The following is a 24,877-nucleotide window of genomic DNA, read 5'->3' as shown; positions in this document are numbered from 1 at the left end:
TACAATGAAAAACTTGTCTTGCATACCATTCATACAGATCAATTCATTACACAATGCATTGAGGTAGTACAAGCTAATACTATAACAGACTGCAGAATAAAGTGTAACAGCTACAGAGAAAGTGCAGTGCAGGTAGACAATAAGGTGCAGGGTCATAACAAGGTAGATTATGAGGTCAAGAGCCCATTTTATTGTACTAGGGAACCGTTCAGTAGTCTTATAATAGCGGGATGGGAACTGTCTTTGAGCCTGGTGGTACATGCATTCAGGCTTTTGTGTCTTCTGCTTGATGGGAGAGGGGAGAAGGGAGAATGTCTGGGTGGGTGGGGTCTTTGATTATGCTGGCATAATTTTTTGTGATGCCTTATCCAGTTACTTTTGTAAATACAAATATATCCTACTATTATGCTTAACAAATACAATTTCCCTTCGTGAAGAACAGTTAATTCTTTTTATTTATCTTTTAACATTGAGTACCCTGTTCCATTTCCTCAATAATAAATTCTAACTTTTTATCTGCAATTGATGTTAGGCTAACTGGTCAACAGATCCCTATTTTCTTTCTCCCTCCTTTACTAAATAGCTGTGATACATTTGCCACAGTCCAATCTGTTGGCACAGTTCCAAAATCTAGGAAGTTTTGGAAGATCATCATTAATATTTCCACCAGCAGTACAGTACAGACTAAGAGATTCAAGTTATTGACTGGCTTTCAGTCCTCTCAATTTCTCTAGGACTTTCTTTTTAGATATATCCATTACTTTTAAATTTCATACTGTTATTTGACCCATGGTTCCCCTGTATTTCTAGTAAATTTATTGTAATTTCTATATTGATCATGAAGCCTTCTAAATATATATGGCTCAGCTACTTACGGCTTAACTAACTGAACTACTCTGGGAGCTCCAATTATAAATAATTTGTTGCCAACACAAATTGGAGGCATTTTAGTGGCACAGTTAAGGCACCAAGAGAGAAAGTGCATGTCAAAATGAGGGCAATCAAACCTGAAGGGGTTTTTGTTTATAGAGTGCATATTAAATAACTGCATGTTATTTTATAACATGCAGTTCCAAGGTTAACACAAATCCTGTATTGGCAATAGCTGGCAAGAAGCCTTTATTTTACCTCTTCAGCTGATGAATGGTACTTTTATGTAGCGACCTAAAGAGTCAAGAAAATCTTAAAAATACTTAGTGCAACTTCATAAAGTATACATTTCCATTTGTGAGATATAGTTGTCATACCAGAGCTATGTAAATTTGTACAATAGATCATTTCAGTGGATGTAAAATTAAATTTCTTACATTTTATCTTAGAAGAAATAAGTGGAATTATGTGGTGCTCTTCATATCCCTAAAAATGTCTTCAAGTATTTCACAGCTTATTCATGTCATGGTCCTGGAAACAGAGATAAATATTTAGATATAGAAACTGAAAGTGCTGGAAATGCTCAACAGCACTAGCAGCATCTGTGGAGAGAGAAATAGAATTAATGTATAAGGTAAGACTTGTTTTTATATTAAATGAAAGATATTTTGTTTTGGTTTAAGGAAACTTTCCTGATTCTTTTCTCAACATTAAAATTCTTCTGCTGTATGGGCAACAAGGTTTCATTAAACCAAAAGAAAATATCTTTCATTTAATATAACAACAGGTTTTGATAAAGCATGACTGAGAGTGGAGAGGATACCATCAACCATCCTTCACTGTAAATATGGCTTTCTGTCTTAATAAAATGTATTTTTCAATATATTGGTGCTATGTGCAAGATGTAATTCTCAGTTTTTGGCAGGATTGCTGTTTTGATACGTTGTTCAGTGTTTCATTTCATAAATAGGAAAAATCATCTCCTTATTAGCTGTGCACAGAATGATGTTCGCATTGAAGTTATTGACAGGATTATAACTAAAGTTATCAACCAACCTGCCATGCAAGTGTTTGGAATGAGAATGGATAGAGAAAAATTCAAATGAAGGAGAAGTCCAGAGTTGGGTGTTGTGACTGCTGTGATATTCTTGCTTTTGAGTCCTTAAAGAAGCTAGGTCAGTTCCTCATGATCCACTTTAATATGGCATTATGGAAATAATAATTAGTAGGCCCGAGATTTGATGTGGATTATGGTAGTGAGTTTGTGCTTTTACAGTTATACAGTAAGCATTTTATCAAATTCAGTTTTATGAGGAACGTACTTAATAGCATTATGACTGTAAAATCTGATTTTATTGACCATTGGTATTCTGTTGCTCTACTCCTTTGCCTCACAACAAAATAAATAGATATGAAATATTTTATGAATCTAAAATCTCAAGAGACATTGATATCACATACGTCAGCTGGATAAATGGGATGGTATTTAGTCATCAGCCCTAATACCTTTAAATACCTTGTGTATTAAGCAAAGAATTGGTGAGCTTTCTGAGATTCAGCAAGTTGATACACTGAGTAGCTCAAGCATACATCATTGAAAGGCTCCAGGTTCAGCAAAAAACAAATTAACAAATTTAATATAACTTCTACATTATGCTAAGGTATAAGAGCTTTAGTTTCACCATTTATGGTTCCACAATATTCTTGTGGTTTTGCCTTATAACCTCTAATTGGATTTTTGTCACTAGTCCTCTGGTTTATTCAATGGTATGTTTTTTTTCTGTTGTTGGCAGCCGTGTATTGATTTAGCACAGCTAGCACTGTTACTGTGTGGAAACCTGTTAAGCCTAATTAAACAAAGTACAAGAGGTGCATATAAAAATATAATACAGACTTATTTTTCTGTTTGCAGTCAATAAGTAATGATTTCATTTGTATAAGTAAACAAGGCTGCTCTCCAGAGACAACATAACAAAAGCTTACACAGCTTTTAATCCTGCAGCTCAATATTGTACTGTAAATATTGCATACTACATTCATCGGGAATTTTTCTTTCAGACCACAAGTACATTGCTGGACATCAATTATCTATTATGATATTTTTAAAACAAAACTATTTTTAACTTGCAGCAAGTTGATACGAAACTACAAGGAGAAAGCAAAATTAAGTAGGTTATATTACATGATAATACAAAATGTTTTCAAATTAATTTTTGAGACTGAAGGTATTGCAATTCAATAGAAGTCCCTGGATTATAACTTTTCAGGTAAGTTTCATTATGCCAGCAATAGTCTTTCTTTGAGGGACCCTGAAAAAGTATTGGCATATTCAGAGAGATCCTTGATCTCCCCGTCACCTTCCTCAATTAACATTGATGTACTGAGATATGATAAGGTAGGACCTTTATGCAAATTGTTGATTACTGTCAGATATCCAAATATAAATAAAGACATAATTAGTAAGTCATTTTGAATGAAGCAAGGGAGATTGCAATTTTTAGGCACCTTTAACTTTAAACATATCAATGCCCTTTACAACTTAATTAATACTTTTAAATTGTAGTCACTGTTGCAATACAGGAAATATAGCAGTGAAGATATACCAGCAAGCTTCCACCAAGTACGACTACATAATGCTTAGATCATCTACTTTGTGTAATGTTTCTACATTCATTAGGCTTCTTCCCTCTCAGCTTGCAAACAGAATAGAGGTATTTGCACTACAAATTAGATATTAAATAAGCTCTTACAACTTGTTGCACATTTAAATTTATACAAAATATTATGTTCTGACAAAATGTAATACTTTTGGCAAATGAAACAGTTTCGAAATTTTGATTATAGTTACGGAAAAGCATCTTGGAGTGGATGACGATTAATTAGCTTGTTGCCCACTTTATCTGTCATTTCTGCATCCTAACTTGATAATAGTCTACTAGATGTATATTCTTTCCTTTACCAGCAGAGATTAGATGCCATCCTTGCGGACAGTGTCTTCTGATATGAACCCATGTACCCTTCCTATTTTTACATTTAATGACAACATTTATTTATGGATAGTCTGAATTATTCCATACGCCTGTCGGTGGGATTTGTAGTGCATCTGTCATTGTAGTATCATGGTAAGACTACAGGGACCAATATTCTGACCAAAACATTTAGTGTTTAAAATATCAATGAATGTATTTATTCAACCTTCTCAGAGGAGTGGATGTATGAGAATTGTGTAATGCACAGGAGGCCATTCTTCTTATAACTTTCAGGTCTCATCCTTTAGACTTTAGTTTACCATTGTTCTAAAAATGGATACCATGCTATTGTGCAATACCATTAGTCAGAAAATGAAAAACCAGATGTGCATGCATACTTTTCCCCAGAATACTGGACCAAAAGAAATGAGATTTTTGTTTTGAAGCAAGCATCAGGTCTTCCACATAAGCAAAGAAAGCTTCTTGTTTGCTTAAGATCCTAATACAAATGCACTTTATACCATAACAATTAAATAAACAACCTGAATGTCGAACCTAGGATAGTAAGAGTGCTCTTTCCAGTCCAATGTTAATGGATCCAACTCCCACAACCATCAATAGATCAAACATCCCAACCCCGACTGGCAATCCAGAAGCCTAATATCACTCATCTGTGAGGTCCACCATCTTGAAGCAGTGACTCTCCTTACTGTATAAATCATAGAACTTGAGGGGAGAATTCTGTATCTTCAGTGGAAATGACACTTAAATACAATTGCTGGTTTTAGTCATTTGTCTGTGTCTCCAGAGTAAACTCCATGTGCAAACGTTTTACACATTCTCATGTATACTCTGAAGTCAATCAGTGAGGAGAATAATGTAAGTAATCTACATCAAGTAAAAATCAAGTATATTACAGGATAATGTAACTGAATAGGATAGTGTTTCCAAGTTGTTTTTCAATTCCTATTAAAAGTCAAAGTCGAGTTTATAAAATCAAAGTCAAATTTATTGTCATGCGCACATGTATGCACAAGTGCAATGAAAAACTTACTTGCAACAGCATCACAGGCACATAGTAAATAAGGAGCATTCACAAAAAAAACATACATTAAACATGAATTATACAGAATTTTTACAAGAAAACACAATTAGAACAAAAAATACAAAGTCCATTTTAGTGCAAAGTGGTCATAGTGTTGCTAAACTCTAGTGATTAGGATTTTGCCAGCTGGTTCAAGAACCAATGGTTGAAGGGAAGTAGCTGTTCTTGAACCCAGCGGTGTGGGACTTCAGGCCTCCTGCCCGATGGTAGCTGCAAAAAGATGGCATGGCCCGGATAGTGGGGATCTTTGACGATAGATGTTGCCGCCTTGAAGCAGCGTCTCCTGTAGAAACTACCAATGGTAGAATGAGGGATGTACCTGTGATGTATTGTGCAGAGTCCACCACCCTCTACAGCTTCTTGCATTCCTGCGCATTTGAATTGCCTTACCAGACCATGGTGCAATCAATAAAAATACTTCAAATACTTTTAAATTCCATAATGGATAAACAAGTAAACAACCAGAACTTGTATTTCCATAGCATATTTAGCATCGTTAAACATTTCAAGAAATACAGTTTTGCACTGAACCACATAAGGACACATTAATGAGGAGTTGATCAAAGAAATTGATTTTAAAGAGCATCTTAAAGGAGAATAGAAAGGCAGATTAAAGTTTAAGACTAGGGCAACTGAAGGCACATTCACTATTAATTAAAATCAGCGATGAAAACAGTTGAAATTTGAGCAATGCAGAGATCCATTAAGAGATTTGAGAAGTTTTTGGAGCTGCTAATTTCGCAGCTATTCTTCGAGGCGAAGGAAATCTATAAAAGGGTCTTTACTGTGATTGTTGTTGGGATGTGATATTCAAATGATTTTAGGAGAGTTTTGAATTGTGTTTTTCCAGTGCAGAATTCCTTTTATCACCGGACAAAATGGAAAATATTTTCAATGCTAATGGGTATATTGTTCATAGAATCATAAAAAGTACAGCACAATACAGGCCCTTCGGACCACACTGTTGTGCCGACCTCTAAACCTTGCCTAAGACTATCTAACCCCTTCCCCCCACATATCCCTCAATTTTAAATTCCTCCATATGCTTATCTAGCAATCTCTTGAATTTGACCAATGTACCTGCCTCCACCACCACCCCAGGCAGCGCATTCCATGCCCCAACCACTCTCTGGGTAAAAAACCTCCCTCTGATATCTCCCTTGAACTTCCCACCCATTACTTTAAAGCCATGTCCTCTTGTATTGAGCATTGGTGCCCTGGGAAATAGGTGCTGGCTGTCCACTCTATCTATTCCTCTTAATATTTTGTATACCTCTATCATGTCTCCCCTCATCCTCCTTCTCTCCGAAGAGTAAAGCCCTAGCTCCCTTAGTCTCTCCTCATAATCCATACTCTCCAATCCAGGCAGCATCCTGGTAAATCTCTTCTGCACTCTTTCCAACGCTTCCACATCCTTCCTGTAATGAGGTGACCAGAACTGGACACAGTACTCTAAGTGTGGCCTAACCAGAGTTTTGTAGGGCTGCATCATTACCTCGCAGCTCTTAAACTCGATCCCACAACTTATGAATGCTAGTTGAGTGATTTTAGTAATTGCTTTATTACATTTAAAAGGTCTAATCTTTCTTTAGACATTCTGAACTGGATCGTCTTGCTCGTGAGAGAGATGCAAAGCTTGCTACTGCAAAGCAAGTACACACAGAACAGATAAGGGAACTGAACAACAAGATGCGTGAATTGCAGATGAGCTTGGAGACAGTTGAAATGGAGAAACGGCGAATGGAATGGAGCCACGCAGATGCCACAAAGGAGAAAGAGGATGTTATTGAGAAGTAAGTAACATTAGGCTGAATTATATTGGACCAGGTCCGTGTCTGGAATCGTCACTCACAGAGCTTGCTAGCTCCTGAAGATCTGCGCTGAATGTGGAGAGAATATCACGCTGACCCTCTCTCAAATCCACCAGCTTGTTCTAAATGATTAGACCTTGGGCAGCTTACTGCAAAGCTCCCATCTCCAAGTAGCCCGACAGCCCCAGAAAGAAGGCAATTCTGGCGACAGACTTTTCATTTGTCTCTGACATCGAGACATTTAAATACCAATAAAATTGAAGCAAGTATTTTAAAAGAAAATTAAAATTTTTAAAATAAAGTTTAAAATCACATAAATAACTGACAAAGTCAATGTGAAATTGCTTTCCTTCCTCTTTGCTTCCTTATTTGCAGGCTTGACCTGCCACTGGACTCCAAGTGAAGTCCAGCAATGATCATGGTGACAGATGTGGTATGCTCATCATTTAAGTTCAAGTTACTTTATTGTCATTCATCCATGCTATAAAAACACATGGTGGAAAGAAATGTTGTTTCCCCCAGACTCACACAACAGAGGACATACATAGAACAGAAGACATACAATAAACACAAACAAAAAACAAAAAATCAAAAAATAATAGTGCAAGTACAAATAGTGCAAAGAAACAGTATATACAAAATACAAATTTAGTGCAGAGTTAGTGCAAAACCAAGTTGGACAAGAGAAATACAAGCTCAGTGTGTTGTACTCATTGTATAAACACGTTCAGCAGCAGCCAAAGTTCTTATACGCCGTCGTGAAAACCAGAGCTTTTGACGCGGCATTTGTCTACCAGGGTATTCAGGAGCCTGACAGCCTGGGGGAAAAACTGTTGTGCAATCTAGTAGTTCTGGCCCGGCTGCTCCGGTACCACTTGCCAGACGGCAGTGGGACAAATAGGTCGTGGGAGGGATGAGAAGGGTCGTCTATAATTCTATAAACCTTACGTGTGCATCGTGTATTGTAAATATCCGAGATGGAGGGAAGAGGTACTCCAATGATTTTTTTCGCTGTACTCGCAATTCTCTGCAAAGTCTTACGGTCAGAGATGTTACAGTAAGTAACATCTAAGTCTAAGTCTATAGTAAGTCTAGGACATCTGTACTTGAAAGCAATATACAGAAAGCAATATTAAGAAAGCCTCTCAAATGGCTGTGTCAGTGATTCCACTTAGCAAATTCTATCCATTATTTTTACTTTCCTTGATTTAATTGACCACCCTTGGCATTGCATGAGGGAGTTATTTCTAAATACACTACTTGAGTTTAGTAGGGATGACTGTGGGATGTAATTGGAGCCAGACAGCAGAGAGACATTAGGATGCAAAGAGGTGAGAACAGAATGGTGGTGGCATTTGGAGAGAAATTGAATAATTGGAAGTGAGGCAGGAAAGAGGGGTCATGGAGAAGAAGAGAGGCAGGGAAATTACCTCCTTCAAGATAGGCAGTCCAATTCTTCTGCATCATCACATCCTGAAATTTCTGCTGGGAAAAGAAGAGTTTGAATGCTAGTTAAAATAGTTTCTATTTTTTTGTAGAATAAAGTATAATTTAAATCCCTACCATTACAAGCTCTCCCATGCGTGATACCAAGCTCATTGTAAATGTACTATCTATTTAAAATCTTAGAATCACATCACTTGTAGATGTACTCTTATAACAAATGATATAATAGGTTTCCTGTTAGCAAGGGGGTACTATAAAAGTTTGTAGTGAAATGAATACCCAATTGTACAGAATATGATATCTATAAAACTGCACTTTTTGTTGCAGATGGATAGTAAAGGCCAATTCAAAATTTTCAGATAAATCAGGGTTAGAAGTTGAGGGATAATAGAACCAAACAGGCAGAAATGAAAGAACAGAAAGGAGAGGAGGGTGGAGGCAGAGAAAAGGAGATGGAGAAAAGAAGAGCAACTAGGAGGGGAAAGAATAGGAAGCAGAGAAAAAGGTAGGAGAGAGTTGGGGATGGGGACTGGGAAGGAGGAGAGATCGGGAAAGATAGAAGATGGCAAGGGGAACATGATAGGAAGTACTAAAGAAAGAAAATTTGGATCAGCAATGGTTTAAGGATTGAAAAGTGGAACCTAGAAGAGAAGAAATGGAGACTCAGTAATTCTGTTTGGTTTGCATCTCTGAAGACTGCAATAGGGCAGGACATCTATGGGAGTATTAGCTATCAGGACACCTACTTACAGAATTTTTACATGGAATGGCACATGCAGTTTTTCACATTTATAATGGCAGTTATAGTTTTTCCATTATTACAATGGTAAATTTCCTAGCATTATCTAGGCTTTAGTGGCACTTCATGCCCAGCTGCGTTTCTCTTTCCCATGATCTTTTGCCAGTACTGAATTGATTGCTGTTTTTGCATTGAAGCTCTGTATGTCATGAAAACTCTTGCAAAAGAATTAAGTGAAAAGTTTTAAGGTATGAAATGCAGATAGCAATGTGATAGGATGGATCCAGGAGAATGAATCTCAAAGCTGAACAACATGCCTTTTGAAACTTTAGATTGTATGTGTTCAAACTGGGACCTCTCAGCAACAAGGATATTAGTTTAGAGCTAACTTTTATCAGGTGAAATTGTTGAACAAGTCACTGTCACTTTAACCTCAGCTGTATCCTTGAGTTTGACCTACTGAGGATTGTAATGCCAATTACAATGTGGCTTATATTTCCTAATACAGGAGAAGCTTATTAATGGATACTCTATTATTAGAAACATCATTTTAAATGGAGTAGTTGTTCAGGAATGGTTCATTCTACATGCATCTACAGAAAATGCTTGATAAAAATTATTTGAATATGAAACACATTTTACTATTTTTCAGTATATAATTTCTGTTGTTATGCCTACTGTAAGTGTCTTTCAACCAATATTTATTTTATCTTCACTGCATCTATGTGGCGTTGCACTTTGATAGCTGCAAATAGTATTTTCATTTCCTATTTTCATAGATTATTGTTTTAAAATGCTGTTTAATATGTTGAACTGTACCCATTTCTCATATGCATAATTGGCATGGTACCCAAGATGTATAATGTGTACTTATTGCACTAAATATAATTTACATTGTTTTTATAAAAGCATCAAATTGCTGTCCAGGAAAGATTTATTTGGTTTACTTTTCCTCCTTACCATATCCAGTGGCACATAAGCTCAGAATTTTCTGTCGGCAGTGAGCTACCCTTGCTTGCTGCTGACCTACATGATAAGTACGAGCTTCTTACGGGTTCATTGGTGTCAGTTTCCTGACTGAAACCGTCTTTATTCAAAATGACAAAGCCCTGCATAGCAGCGGGACCTTGCCGACAGATGAGTGGAAGGGAGGTGCAGAACAAGTCCTTCCCATGATCAGGTGAAAAAACTGTTAACTGGCTAAAACATTCACCTTGCTTAGCAAGCTATCAAACATGCCAAAAAAAATTCTCTTCCTCTAACATTCAGAAATATTCAAAAACATTATAAAAACTAATATAGATCAAATAACTAAATAGTGGAAATGTGAAAAAGAAACGGAAACTAAAGCAGTGAAAATCACCTAAGAAGAATTAAAAATAAAAAACTAATCTTTATCCTTTGCATTGCCGCTCTCCATTCAAATTAATATACTTGCTTGTTCCTTTATCAGGCCTAATCTGGTACAGGTTCAGATGGCATATTTCCCAGAATAACTATCAAGCAATTGTTGAGTTTGCACTTCATCATGGCACTGCCAGCATTTGCCTGGAAAATCTAGCCCATTACAACCAAACACAATTGTCTGGAATTTGTGGGGATATCCTGGCTGTTATTTCTGCATCAGTAACATTCCTTCTATCGGCAGCCATTTCATGGTGTTCACAAAAGAGCACCAAATTGTGGCAGTTGCCCACCTCGTACAGTGGGGAATCGGCTTGAGCAACCAGTGCCAGGAGTCTTTCACAGCTTTAATAGCCAATAACTTGCCATGGATTAGCAGGATGACAAAGATTTTTTTTAAGTTGGACCTAGTTATTTTCTGGACCTAGTTATTTTCCCGTTGTGTTAACAGTTGAACAACATTAATGAACCTACCTGTCTAACCATTTGTTTTAATGGCTATTTCATCATCATTTGCAGGCTAGTTTATTCAGTTCATGTGACAAAATTTTCCAAAGTTAAATTTTTGCCCATATATCTGAAGCCAACCTATTCAATTGAAATATTTCAAAAGAAATGTCAGTCTATAGTAGCAGCACTAGAATTCTGCACTCACATACTATAAATCCTAAAACTAGGAACACTGAATAAAAATTCTGTCTCTTCAGATCTTACGAGCTGATTGTCACCATCTGAACATAGCAGTAGTATGTTGCATCTCTCTGGACACAGCCTGTTATCTGGAATCGCCACATGCATTTCTCACCACCTGCAGTCACCTAGGCCAAATGTAGATTAGAGGGTTACCTTGCTGACTGTCTGCACCCTGGAGTCTGCCAGTGAGGTCTCAGGGGTGACAGAGCCTCAACTTGTGTACTGCAGAGGCCGCCTTATTCCCAGAAATGCCCTTGATAGGTTTTGACTAAAGGCAATTCAGGGTGCAAAGCTTTGCTTTCTGTCAAAATTTGTAATTGATATAAGCATTTTTTCACTATATTTACCATTCAGAGACATTTAAAACAATTATAATTAATAAAAATAAATTTAAAAGTTAATTGCAAATAATTAAGATGCTTAGAAGTAATTAAGACCATGAAACTAAAACAAAATAATTTGGAAAAAAAATTTTCACCAATTGTTCCTAAACTATAGGCTTAAAATCCACATGGAATTCCTGATCCTACACTAGGTCTGTACAGTATATATAGAGTCCAGCAATGGAGTGTGATGTCAGATGTGGTGCCATCTGTCATTCGATGAGTTTCTGTCTTAATGGGTCTGTGCAAGTTTGGTACAGACTTCTTTTGGAATGGTTATATGCTACCACTTCCCTTTGGAACCACTCACTGGCCATGGCCAGGAACATTCATCACAAGTATTAAGTATAAGGTGAGCAAGAGAGAATAAGAAGATTATAGAAAAAAAACTATAAAGATGTTATTCCTAGCTCTTTGTAAGTATGTTTTATATATGTGTATCTTTGATCTTTTTCCAAATCAGTCAAGAAATCATTTTGTTTTGCTGTTAATTTGCTACATGTTCATTTGCCTTTTTTTGAGATGGTGTCAAAAATGCCCATCCGAAGTGACTCAGGAAGCAAATTACTTGGCAAGACCAGGTCTTGTCTGTTCTCAAGTGAATGCAAATGATCTCATGATACTGTTTCGAAGAATCTCTTCCTGATGTCCCAAATTATTTTTACATTTAAATCAACTCCTTAAAAACACACAACCTGGTCATTAACACACTTCCATTTTTATGATTCTGTTTTAAATGAATTCTTTCACCCTGTGACCAATTGAAAGTTCTTAGGATGTACATAAACATTTTATAGGCAGAAGTAGTGAAGGTGTTTTTATTTCAAGATAAATTTTTATCCTGAGCCATTATGATCAAATGGTTGCAATTTCGGATCTACTTCAGTGGAAAAATCAAAAATCGCAGATGCTGAAAATCTGAAATAAAAGCAGAAAAAGTCAGATGTGTTCAACAGGTCAGGCGAAATCTGTGGAAAGGGAAACAGAATTAATATTTAAGCTCAAAGAATCTTCATCATAACTAGCAGTGAGCAAACAAATTAATTTTAAACTGAGGGTTGGGGAGAGATGGATAGGACAAGGGGAACTTAAAATCAAAGGGGGAATGCTGGAAATGGCCAGCAGATCAGGCAATGTCTGTAGAAAGAGGAATAATTGAGTAAATATTACAGATTGATAACTTTACAGCAGAACTATAAGGTTCATCAATTTTAGATAACTTTTTTTCTGTTAGCATCAGACACTGGGTGGGTCCTTCAACTAATTTTATTTCTGGTTTCAGGTTCAGCAACAGGTCCAATGTACATTCTTCAGCTATAACAAGAGTTCTTGTTTGTTTTCTCTCACTTATTAATCTATAAACTACACAACATTGAAATCACTTCAACAACCTGACCTCACCCTATGGAGATATTCCATCTTTCCTATCCATCCTTCCCACAAATTCTGTTTCTGTGGGAAGGTATTTGACGTCATTTAAGCTGGTATAAACAACACCACATTTATCCTCTATGTTCCTGGGAGGGGAAGCAGTAGATTGTATTCTCGGTACTGATCATTATCCAGCAGTCTCTGTTGGAAAGTTGACAGTAAACAGATGTCTATTTTCAAAGACTTGATACTGTATGAAGAAGAACTCCTTGATTGTTGGTGCTTGCTGAATCCCACCAGTACATGTTTGTGTTAAGAGATGATAGAAATTCAAAACAAATTAGTTCCAATCCATTTATCATTAACACCTTGAATCAGCGCTCTTTGATGCTTTGTGTATGTGGTTTATTGTCAGATCCTTTTATCTTCATTCTGTCAAAAACAATATTTAAAGACAACATCTTAAAAATAGTTAGAACAAACATATGATGTCATTATTGACCAAAACTGTATTAGGGACAATTTTTTTTAAAACTTCAATTTATATTTAATTCTGTCCCACCACACACTATGATTATGTAAACTCTGTACAATAAAATGTCAATTTTGGTTGGAAACCATTGAGGCTAACTTTTCATGTACAAAAATGAGTTTTCTGAAGCCTCTTTGTGTAACTCTGTATTCAGAATCACAATTAAGAGAACACATTATAACAGATGTAATAATTGTTTAGATTAGTGAGCAGGCTGCTGAACAACAGAACTGTCCAGTTGTTAATAAAATGAGGGCATGTTATCACAGGGTGAAATAGAATAGAATGAGCACTCATTAATTTTAATCGAGTTGTGCTTCTTCCTAAATGCACATTTTGAATGAAAAGAAAATCAGGACAGAACAGTATTTAAAAAAAAATCCCTTTACTGGCATAATTGTTGCCACTGAATGGACACTATGGAACACTTGTTAATGCACCACTGTGCATTTCAGCTCACAGTGGCTTGAGGATGGCCTAATTGTTTTATTTTGTAACAGGCCTGCAGAATTTTCTGTTTTTTGTCTTTTTGTTTTTCTAGGTTACGTGGTGAGCTTTCAACAGTGAAAGTTGGTTGGGATGGTCACATAGCACAGATCTCCAAGGAGACCGTTGCTAAGGACATACAAATTAGAATGTTGCAGGACCAGGATTCAAAGCTGCGAGCTGAGATGGCAAGGCACAAAGAGGATGTGGAAAAGTAAGCTGCATTGTGTTTCAGCTGTGAAATGCCACATCCTTCTCACTTGAAATGAAGCATACTTACTATTTTTGAAGTGCCTGTGGTGTCTTGGAGCATTGGAATGAGAATTTCTATTCCATTAAGAACTAATTAGAATATAAAATTAAAGTGATGTTTCTTTTGTAAATAATAAACTGATCAAAGCTATCAAAATTATCACACCAGTTTATTTATCATAGTTGGAGATCTTATTTTTAAGAGCTCTGAGTTTGTGAGGTTGAACGCCACAGACTGGGAAGATGTTGCATCATAAAATTTGGGAAAACATGAACAGCCTTTCTTCTATTTATGGAGTGACAATGATGAAACTCTACAATTGGGAATATCCTGCTGTGAATTAGACATGTAATCTTGAGCGATGTGAACACATTGTGGAAGAAAGACAAACTTTTCTATTCCTCATATTTCGTTATGACATAGGAGGCGGCTATTGAGTCTATGCCAGCTCACAGAGCAAACCAGTCATTTTCATTCCCCACTTATTTTCATATAATATCTCACATGCACATCAAATCCCCACCCATCTACAGCAGGGGTAATTTACGGCAGCTGATTAACCTGCCATTTATCATATATTTGGGATGTGGGAGGAAGCCAGAGAACATGATGGAAACCAATGCAATCACAGGGGGAACATGCAAACTCCACACAGACAACACCAGACGTCAAGAATGAACTCAGGTCACTGGAGCTGTATGGCAGCAGCAATACCCGCTGCACTGCTATGAGCCCTATCCACCGTGGGTGTATTTTATACTCTGTATGACAATTGAGTATCCTGGGTGTAAACAGTAATAATGAGGTATTTTTTATTTACCGTTAAATAATAAAACAGTAATCTAGGAAGCAAGTAAATGCAGTCAGAACATTGCAGTGAAAAATTGGGATCATTAGATCATGTTTTGGGCAATGCAAATATCCTTAGAAGTAGAAAATGGCATCTACCATTTCCCCACAATTTTTGAAGTAAATTGATCCAGTTACTGTATTTGTAAAGGTATATGCAAAGTGAGACTTATTGAGAAGTATGCAGAACAGGAAGATTGTGCTATCAATCATGATGCAAATCCATTTTGACAGTAGTGAGCACAGTGCTGTTAACCGAATACAACTAAGCCCACTTCCAGCAGCAGAATGACTCCCACCCCACCCCACCCCACCCCACCCCACATCCCCACACCCACATCCCCACACCCACCAGCTCTGTTTAAAGGATGATCAACCATTTGTAGGTTTTTTTCTCAATGATTTCATAGAGTCAGTCATAGGGTTGTACAAGAGCTGAAAAAGACCGTTGGCCATGCTGTTCATCAAGTTCCTATTTTAACTAATCCAATTTTCCACCACTTGGCCTTTAGCTTTCAATGCCAAAGGTTTCTCCTAACTTTTGCTGTGATTCCACAAGCGTTTAGTACTTTTTGCACTTTTTTTTCAAATTGCGAAACTCTACAAGGAGGGGTACAGCAGGTGTTGAAGGAAAGTTGGCTTACTTCATGACTTCTACACAAACCAGTTGTCCTCCAACAGAGATAATAGTGGAGAGGTATCAAATCTGTCAAGGAAAACAACTCTGAAGTTTCAGGTACTCTGTCATTAGCAATTCCCATGAGATTTAGTTTCTTTTCTACAGGATCCAGCTGACAGTTGCAGCTCTCAAAAGGTTAATCAATAATTCTTTTTCAAAAGTTATTATTTTCTTGTACTGAAAATGTTCTGGATTTTGCTGTTGTAACTAACAGAATAGGAAAGGTGAATCAGTTGATGCAGTGTATTTCTATGTAGGGAAGGCCTTTGATAAGATACCATGAGATTATTAAACAAAATTGGAGTGCATGGTTTTGCAGTATTATCATTGATGTGGATTGAAGATCGGTTAATGGACAAAATAGTGACAGAATAAACCTAATTTTCAGTTTGGGAGGCTGTGACCAGTGGGTTGCTGCAGGGATCAGCACTGGGCTCCAATTGTTTACAATCTGTATCAGTGATTTGCATGAGGGGATCATGAGGGACCAATGGAGTTAGGGAATAAGAGCAAAATTCTAAATGAATACTTCTCATCGGTATTCACCAGAGAGGACATGGAGGCTGTAAAGTTAAGGGAGATGTACACTGATATTCTGGAGCATTGTATCAGGAAGGAGGAAGTTCCAGAAAAAATTGAGCGCATTGGGGTGGATAAATCCCCAGGGTCTGATGAGATCTATTCTAGGATGCAAAGGGAAGCAAGGTAGGAGATTGCTGGGGCTCTGATGGAAATTTTTGCATCTTTGTTAGCCAGAAGACTAGAGGATAGCTAATGTTGAACCCTTGTCCGAAAAGGGCAGTAGGGATAAGCCTGGAAACTACAGGCTATTGAGACATTAGTGGTAGGGAAGTTGTTGGAGAAGACATGATTTATTTTACTTGGAGAGGCAGGGACTGATTAAGAGGAGTTGGCATGATTTTGTGCAGGGGAGATTGTGTCTCATAAGTCTGACTGAGTTTTTTTGAGGAGCTGACTAGGAAAACTGATGAGGGCAGAGTGGTAGACATGGTTTAATAGGGCTATTGACAAGGTCCTACATAGTCAGCTGGTCCAGAAGATTAAGGCACGGGGGGGGGGGGGGGGGTGGGGGGTTGCTGGGGGTTGGTGGTGAGGGATGCTGGCAGGCTGGATCCAAAATTGTTTGACTGATAGGAGGCAGAGGGTAGTGGTGGATGGGTGTTTTTCTGACTGGAAATCTGTAACAAATGGTGCACTGCAAGGATCAGTGCTGGGACCTTTGTTGTAAGTAAGATATATAAATAACTTGAATGAGAATGTAAAGGGCATGATTAGTAAGTTTGCAGACAACTCAAAAAGTCATAGGAATCATAGATAGCAAAGAGGGTTGCCTATCCTGCTTCTGTTTCTTATGTACTTATTTAGATATAAACAGCAACTTGTCCAAGCAGCAGAGAGGGAGCGAGGTCTAGAGCAAATGAAAGTACAGGCAGAGCTGGACTGGCAACAACGCTGTGAGGAGATAGAAAGAAGTCAGTACCGAAAATCAGAAGAACTTATTCAAAGCCTGAGCCAAGCCCGAGACCAGGTAAGTCAAAGAAAATGAAATTCAGTACTTTTTTTCACTTCAAACCTCCTTTTCATTTGAAGTATTTGAACCCGGTCCCCAGATTACTTTAGGATATCTTTTTAAGTATCAGCAGCAATCTACTGTTTATCAACTTGTAAATATTTCAAGCAAAGCTACAAGTAACTAGATCAAATGGAAGGGAAGAATATTCCGCTGGTGGAATAATGGTTCTGTGAGCAGAGAGGACAGATGAGGCTCAATGAAGAAGCAAGACATACTGGGGAAAGGGGTATGGTTGTCAGTTGTTGGAGAATTAGGGATGGGCTGATGTTGGAAGAACCTACAGAAATTTTATGAGGTAGTGAAATAAACAACTCAGTTCTTGACTATTTTTCTCCAGAAGTGATTTAATTTCTTTATATACTTTGATGAACTTTTATGGAAATAAATATTAATAGTTTGTTGTTATAAGTCATATTTTGAAAGCTTTGTAGATGTAATTTTAATGACTTTGCTCTCCTCCTCTCCATTGCTGATGGCCCTGGATATAAGAACTACTCTAGTTGCTTGCAAACATGCCTATTCCTATCTCTCTGGTGACTTTTGGCAAATGATTTAATGGGAAGGCGTCATACTTGATGCAGTGTGTATAGTTTTCAGATTGTGTCTCGTACACGCACTTTCAGCAGTGTTTAGCTGATAGTAATTAGGATCTGAGCCCTCAATAAGTTTCATTTTTGCAATCCAGAAACTTGGGTACTGAGGCAACTTCTGAACTTCTGGTCTGGTAGAAATCAGTTAACTCTGCATAAACTGGAGATTAAATCTGGGATCTCCTCATTTGCTAGGGCTCAACCAATCACTGAATAAACACATTCACTTAATAAGGGAGCAAGCAAGTATTTCCAAGAGCTTAGAAATTCATTGAGGTAGAACTAAATATGCTATATTGTTGTGTCAGAGCATTGTACTTTGCCTCTGAAATTCATTGCAACAATGTAGAACATGTAATTGCCTAATGATTGGTTTTCATTTCTGGTAGGTTTTCATTATTTTCTCTCCTACACTGAGTGAATTATTGCCACTTTTTACGTCTTCCTATCTGCCTCACGTTATCCTTACTCAAAGGAAAGAAAATAAGGAAATGTGGTTAGACTGAAATCTTGAAAGTGCTAGCACATGTGCTCCCAGAAAAGGCCCAGAAGGTGAGGGTGTATTTGTTTGGCATATGGTAATTTACCTAGAAGTATGACTTATCGGTCCTGCTGTCGTGAGGAGGAAGTATCGTGCCAGGTTGTATGCAATGGAAGCAAGACTTAAGCTAATGAACGCATCCTTCTGCCACGGTGTCTGCATTGTGAATTGGTTATCAAGGAATAGATTTTTTTTAATGTAGAGCATGATGTTGTTAGATATTCAGCTACAAAATCTATGTACCTCATAATCAATGTATCAAGTCTCATTCTCAAAGCCTTGTGTATTGTGTACAGTCAAGGAAACAAAGAAGACACAGGAATTAGAGGTATATCTGTGATTAGCTTCTAGGTTACAACCCCACTGCAAGGACGGGGGGAGGTTAATTGAGATTGAAGTTTTGTTCTTGATCCAGGGCATGGTGACATGTTGCAGTGCAGTAATGTTGTGTCATACTGAGAGACTTTGAATTTAATGTGATTTATTGGAATATTGCCATTACAGAGAATTCAGCTAAATTTGGTAATGTTCTCAAACTAGTACACTGCTATTTTCAGCAAAAATGTTGTTACTTATATGGACATTGCATGATTCTCTTTGTAGCTGAGGAGCAGGTCATGAGGACTGACTGGCAAGGAAAATTTCAAACACTAGCTCTGTAATATATCCAGATGAAGGGTCTCGACCCAAAACATTAACTGCCCATTTCCCTCTAATAGATGCTGCCTGACCCATTGGGTTTCTCCAGTGCTTTTGTGTGTTGCTCCAGATTTCCAGCAACTGCAGCCTCTTCTGTTTCCTCTCTGTAATATATCTGTCAATATCAGGCTGACAATAATACCAAAGCAAATTACAGTGGTTGCTGTAAATCTTAACGATGAACTCAAAATCCTGGAACTACTCAGCAAGACAAGTACCATCCATGGAAGGAGAAATGGAGTTAATGTTTCATATTAATAATCTTTTTTTGTAATGGGGAAACATTAGAGATAAACATGTTTTGTGATGAAGAAGCTTGGGGAAGAGAAGAAAACAATAGGAAAGATCTGCAAAAGAGAAGATATTAAGAAAAATTTAATGACAAACGAGACAATGGTACAAGGAGTAAAAGGTGGTAATGGGACAGCAATAGATTATATATAATCCTGTGAAAACTACAAACAAAATATATCGTGAATCTACCATATGAGAACATTTTCAGAAACAATTAAGAACTAAATGTTTATGGCATTATCATTCTATGAAGAATAACTCCTGGATGACTTTTTTATTTTCTTTAGATCTTGATCCCCATCTTTAAGTTTTTGAAAGTGATTGTTTGGCCACGTGATTTTCTGTAGGTTACTGCAGAACTACAAGAAAAAGAGCGCAAACTACAGGAGGTGGAGACATTGGTCCAGGCATTGACCCTAGAAAGAGACCAAGCAATAGCTGCACTGCAGAAGCATGGTGTTTTTCCAGAACGGGACTCTCAGGTAAAAATGGTTTATTTTTGATGTCATCTAGTACCAGAGATGGTTTCCCACTTTATTGTGGTCTCTTCTGCATTGAGAAAACCAAATAGAGATTGGGTGACCACTTTGCAGAATACCTCCATTTCATCTTTATGTGCCTTTCATTTTGATTTGCCATCCGATCTCACCTCTCTGTTTGGCCTCCTATCCTGTTCCAATGAAGTTCACTGTAGCTCAGGGACCAGCACTGTATCCTCAGTGTGGCACGTTCTAGACTTCAGGACACCACAATAAATTAGACACTTTCAGACAATCAGCTGTTCCAGCATTTTACTTCACATTTCTGACATTCAGATTTTTTTCTCTCCTCTTATGATATGTTAGATTTAATTTAACTCCTTTTTGCATCCCCTGCAGGCATATCCTTGACAATCTCTTTCAGCTGGCACCATGACTAATCATGTCATTCTATTTCTTCTGAATTCCACCTATTTTTTTTCTCCCAGCCTTACCAACATTCACTGCAAGTTAAAACTTGCATCATTTCTAACTTTCCCCAGTTCTGGTGAAAGACCAATCTGAAATGTTAAGTCTGTTTTTCTTTCCACAGATGCTGTCTGGCTTGCAGAATATTTCCAGCATTTTCTGTATCTTTTTCACATTTCCAGCATCTGTAATATTTAATTTTGGAACTTCCATTAGAACTGGGAATGGTTGGAGACTTATTGGAAATGGGAATTGGTGGCTAAACACAGGTTTTCAGATATAAAGAAAGAAGGGTGGAAAGCCTGGGGACTAAAGAACAACTTGGAATTTCTGTTAAAATGTTGGGGGGAGAAAAGGAGACTTTTAAGTGTCAAAAAAAGTGATAATGCAAGGTAACAAAGGCCTAGAGCAGCTGAAAATCAGAACAACTATCTGAAATTACCAAAAAAGTTACTTTGAGAAAGACATTAAGTGCACCCCGGGGAAAGCTGCCAATCAGAATAAAATGGATAGTATGGTCTAACAGGTCCAGGGTGTATATCTTATGGAGCAGAAGCTAAAGTAGATTATTATTGTTAGATGCAGAAACTGATAGAACAACATGTAGATAGTGAGTCAGAGAAAAACAAAAATATTGCTTGGGTGTAAATCATAGTTTGCTTGGTGAGTGTAAGTGGATAGGTTGAGAACAATGATAAATAAAGGAGCAAACAGAGGTGTTGGCTCAATTTAGATAGTCAGCATTGTTCTTGGTTTCATTATGTTAAAATGCATGCACTGTAGGATGAGGAGGAGGAGAAACTGGGAGGAAATGCTATCAAGAAATACTGCCTCAGTGCAGATTCAATATATCTCTCTATTCATTGATGTCCCTTGGTGAAAATGTGCATGTACTCTTTCTCTAACTCTAGAGCAACATTGACTAACAAAAAATCTGAACTATTCAATAATTTGAACAGAGTTGTATGTCCATGATAACTTAGCACTTGCGAAAAAAATAATGGAACAACACGAATGAAGTGACTATTATGAAAGCTTTGAATTGACAAGATCAAACTTTATGTTGAAATTGAAACAAACTCAAGTGTAAGGCACCTTGTTACATAAAACGCCAGTGCAGGAATTAAGGATCACACAAGAATAATGGCAGCTTGGAGAACTACCAGGAGAGCTCATGATAGGTGTGCAATTGTAAACCGCCGAGATGGCTGTGTGTTTAGAGCAGAAGAATAGAAAATTAGTAAGGGAAAACATGCATTCCAAAATAAATAAAACAAAAACAAAGAAAATGACGTGCAGCAATTTGTTTTTTCCCCTATGTTGAAAATTAAATGCTGGGGCATTTTGTCCCAGTACTTTTAAGCATATAGAATGGCAGTGCCCTCTAGTGGAGTGATTTACCTAAAACTGATGAGATTGGAAATAGATCCAAATGTTCCTCCAATAATTTTGCTCACTTTGTGGCAAATTCAGGTGTACAGGGGAGAAAAGTTTAATGTGAACAGGTATTATTCCCTGGCGGTTTAAAGGAAAATCATATGTGAGTGATTCATCACACTTACCAAAATCTTAACTCATAGAGTCATAGAGTTATACAGCATGGAAATAGGCCTTTTGACCCAACTCTTCCATGCTGACCAAGATGTCTGTCTGACCTAGTCCCATTTGCCTGTATTTGGCCCATTTTCCTCTAAATCTTTTCTATCTTGCTGCCTGCAAATCGTATTTAAATGTAGAAAAGACTCCACTGGATTCTCTGCAATCTCTGTAATCTGCCTCAAAATATTCTAAACTTTTACAACAAAAAACTGTTGCTAGGTATAGGTAGAGAGTTTGCAAAAATATTACTAAGGCTTTCTTATAGTATACTTGTTCACACTTTGCCACTAAAAAATATTTGAAGTGTATCTGGGGATTTTACTAAACCAGTTTACCAAAATCCCAGTCTTTCTGGGCAGCATTTGGTGGGCAGCTTATTTCAGCCACAAAGATTGGAAATGTCATAACTTTTTCTATTGAAAATTTCACTACATCTGCATTTTAAAGTGCATGAACTGTAGGATAATGTGGAGATACTCTGGGAGGAAAAGCTCATCAGGCATCTTTGAAGGCATCTGCCATCAGAAGCTTAGCCATGGCATGGCATGGCATTAGAAGTCACTGCAACAATATTTCCTATGCCCCATGTTTTCGAGCAGCGTCCACGGTAGTTGCATTTTTAATCAAACATTGTTCACTACTGCATTAAGCAAATAACCTCTTGTCTGAGTAGTCATGACTTGCAGTCTCATGTCTTAGCTGCCAACTTACTTAATTTACTCTTTATATAGGCAGATGCCATCAACAAGACCTACATAACGTACTCCCATTATTTTGAGAATGCTGCTTTCTTGCCAAAAAGGAATATAATTTTGTCAGTGCACAGCTGGTATCAGATACAAAGCATTTCATTATGCTTGCGAATGCACACTATTCAGGCAGCTGCTGTTATTCTTTTGTTTTAAGATGGTCCCAAATCTCAATGCTATTCATAAATCAAAAGCACATTTCTGGATGGCTGATTAATGACTAAGGCTGCCTTCTGCCTCGATGTCTGATGATATTGTAATCTGCTGGTCCCTTAAGTGTTGCTAATGTGTTCCTACACCTACTTCAGCCCCAAGGTAATGTATTGAAATGTTAGTATAGAAGATTATGTACTCATGTTCAGGACTGAGACTTGAACTTATGTCCCATGACTCAGATGCAAGAGCTCATTCAAAAAGGTCATATTACTATCAGTGACTATGATGCATGATGAAACTCAGTGCCTTTATGCAATTGATAATAAAGTGTGCTGACAGACATAAAGGCCATGGTGGAGTATTATCGGTGAAAGGACCCTTTGGATAGACGCTGTCTTGCCCAAGTTCTTAATGATGAGCCATTCAAGTATTTAAAACAGCTTCAGAGAAGGTTAATTGCAAGTTAGTTTATCAGAGACCTTTTTAAAAATAGTTCAAAAGGTCTTGGAGTTGTCCCAAAACCCAATGAAAAACTTGTGAGTTCTTTTCTATATAAAACATGGCCTAGAATTTGCTATGATTTACTGGCAGTTTTACATTGGGGAATTGTTCAGTTTTCCCACACTTATGTAAAATGCCACACTTGCTGGCTGAGCCCCAGTAGTGATTCGCTGTGCTCTGCATGTAGTTGAACAGGAGAGCAGGAGCTTGCTGGAATTTAGTGAATTATTGGATCCAGCACCAGTTTAGGCCTTGCACAAGATCAGCAAGCCCATTCATTTCAATTGTGATATTACAGATGTGAGAAGGAAAGGTGAGAATGAGTAAGTTTTTGTTTATTTATTTGTGCTTCCAGTAATACTTTTAATTACTAAGTGATTTTAGTTCATTTATAAGAAAATAATTGTTATTTTTAATTGTTGTATGTGTTTCTGAATGTCAGGTATATTCAAAAGCATTGCTAAACCTTGACAGCTCTGACACACAGCAAAGACGAAGATGCAACTTTGCCACTAATAAAAGTTTTTCCAGAGGGGCTTCATGGATGGGACATTTTCACTATTACTGTGTCTTCTATTTCTTTTGTCATTCTTTCATAGTGCCCTTTTTTAATCCTGTCTTTTTTTTTAACATTTGTTATTGCTTATTTTCCTTGCTCCAACACTAAAAAGATTACAGATAGTCTTAAGTGCTTATCTGCATCATATGTACTTTACATCATTCACAACTACGGCAAGCTATGCTGGACTGCTTCTCAAAAAGATATTCACACAATATCACAGAATACTTCTGAATTTGCTCTAATTCTTCATGAAACTCAAAGAATGTAGCAGCCACTTGTAGATAACTGTCACTTTAGCCCAGCATTCTTGAAGGTGCGTTTCATTGTACATGCATTTGATATATTAATTTCATTGCACAGGGGTTTTGGCTTGCAGGTATTTCTTAATTTATGAAAGATATGTATTCTGGAATCCTTTTCATTAGCAAATTTTCATAAATTGAAAAGGCTGGACAATATGCATTTTGATATAGTGTATATCTATGGACAGAGAGTGGCACACCATTTATTGATAGTGAAAAATAGTTTAATGAATTGAAGACCCCAGAGGCATTGGGGTTGTAGCAAATTTATAAATTGAATGTGTGTAAATAAAGGAATGACTATTTGGTTTATCTAAATGTGCAATCACTGCATTTTGTTTTCATCCTATCAGCCTGTGAAAGGAGATAGGGATGATGCTGAATTCCCTTCAGATATTATTCAGAACCTCCAACAGCAGAACTTAAACCTGCGAACAGTTATCACCCAAATGAGGAAAGAGATGGAAATCCTGAGCGAGCAAATTCCTGCCAATCAATCCACGGACAAATTATTTGATGACACAGGATCACTCAAGAGCCCCAAAGAGTCATCTAAAGACATTCTAACCCCAGGTAGTTAAACATCACTTAAACCTTTCTTCATGCAATCAAGAAAAAGAAAAGAAGGCTCCTACAAATTAAATTAACATACAACCAAATGGCGCAGATTGGAAGGAGAAATTTTGATTCTTGGCCTGAGTTTAGTTAAATAGTTTCAACCTGACTGGTGGTACTGTATATTTCTTGGAGCTC

The 24,877-nt window shown here is 37.3% G+C and overlaps 1 protein-coding gene across 5 annotated transcripts in view; it reads left to right on the top strand.

The window, feature by feature from the left end:
• ccdc57 (coiled-coil domain containing 57) overlaps positions 1-24,877 on the top strand; it is a 112,575-nt gene that overhangs the window by 60,997 nt on the left and 26,701 nt on the right. For all 5 annotated transcript variants that reach the window (XM_052033136.1, XM_052033140.1, XM_052033135.1 and 2 more), the window contains 5 exons: positions 6,537-6,737; positions 13,865-14,023; positions 16,977-17,139; positions 19,656-19,790; positions 24,478-24,697. In XM_052033136.1, the coding sequence (XP_051889096.1) occupies positions 6,537-6,737; positions 13,865-14,023; positions 16,977-17,139; positions 19,656-19,790; positions 24,478-24,697 (878 nt within the window). The remainder of the gene's footprint in view (positions 1-6,536; positions 6,738-13,864; positions 14,024-16,976; positions 17,140-19,655; positions 19,791-24,477; positions 24,698-24,877) is intronic.

The sequence above is a fragment of the Pristis pectinata genome, chromosome 18 (assembly GCF_009764475.1).
Source record: "Pristis pectinata isolate sPriPec2 chromosome 18, sPriPec2.1.pri, whole genome shotgun sequence".
Classification (NCBI taxonomy): Eukaryota; Metazoa; Chordata; class Chondrichthyes; order Rhinopristiformes; family Pristidae; genus Pristis; species Pristis pectinata.
Note: the sequence above shows the minus strand (reverse complement) of the source record. Positions and strands in the feature narration are given on the sequence as shown.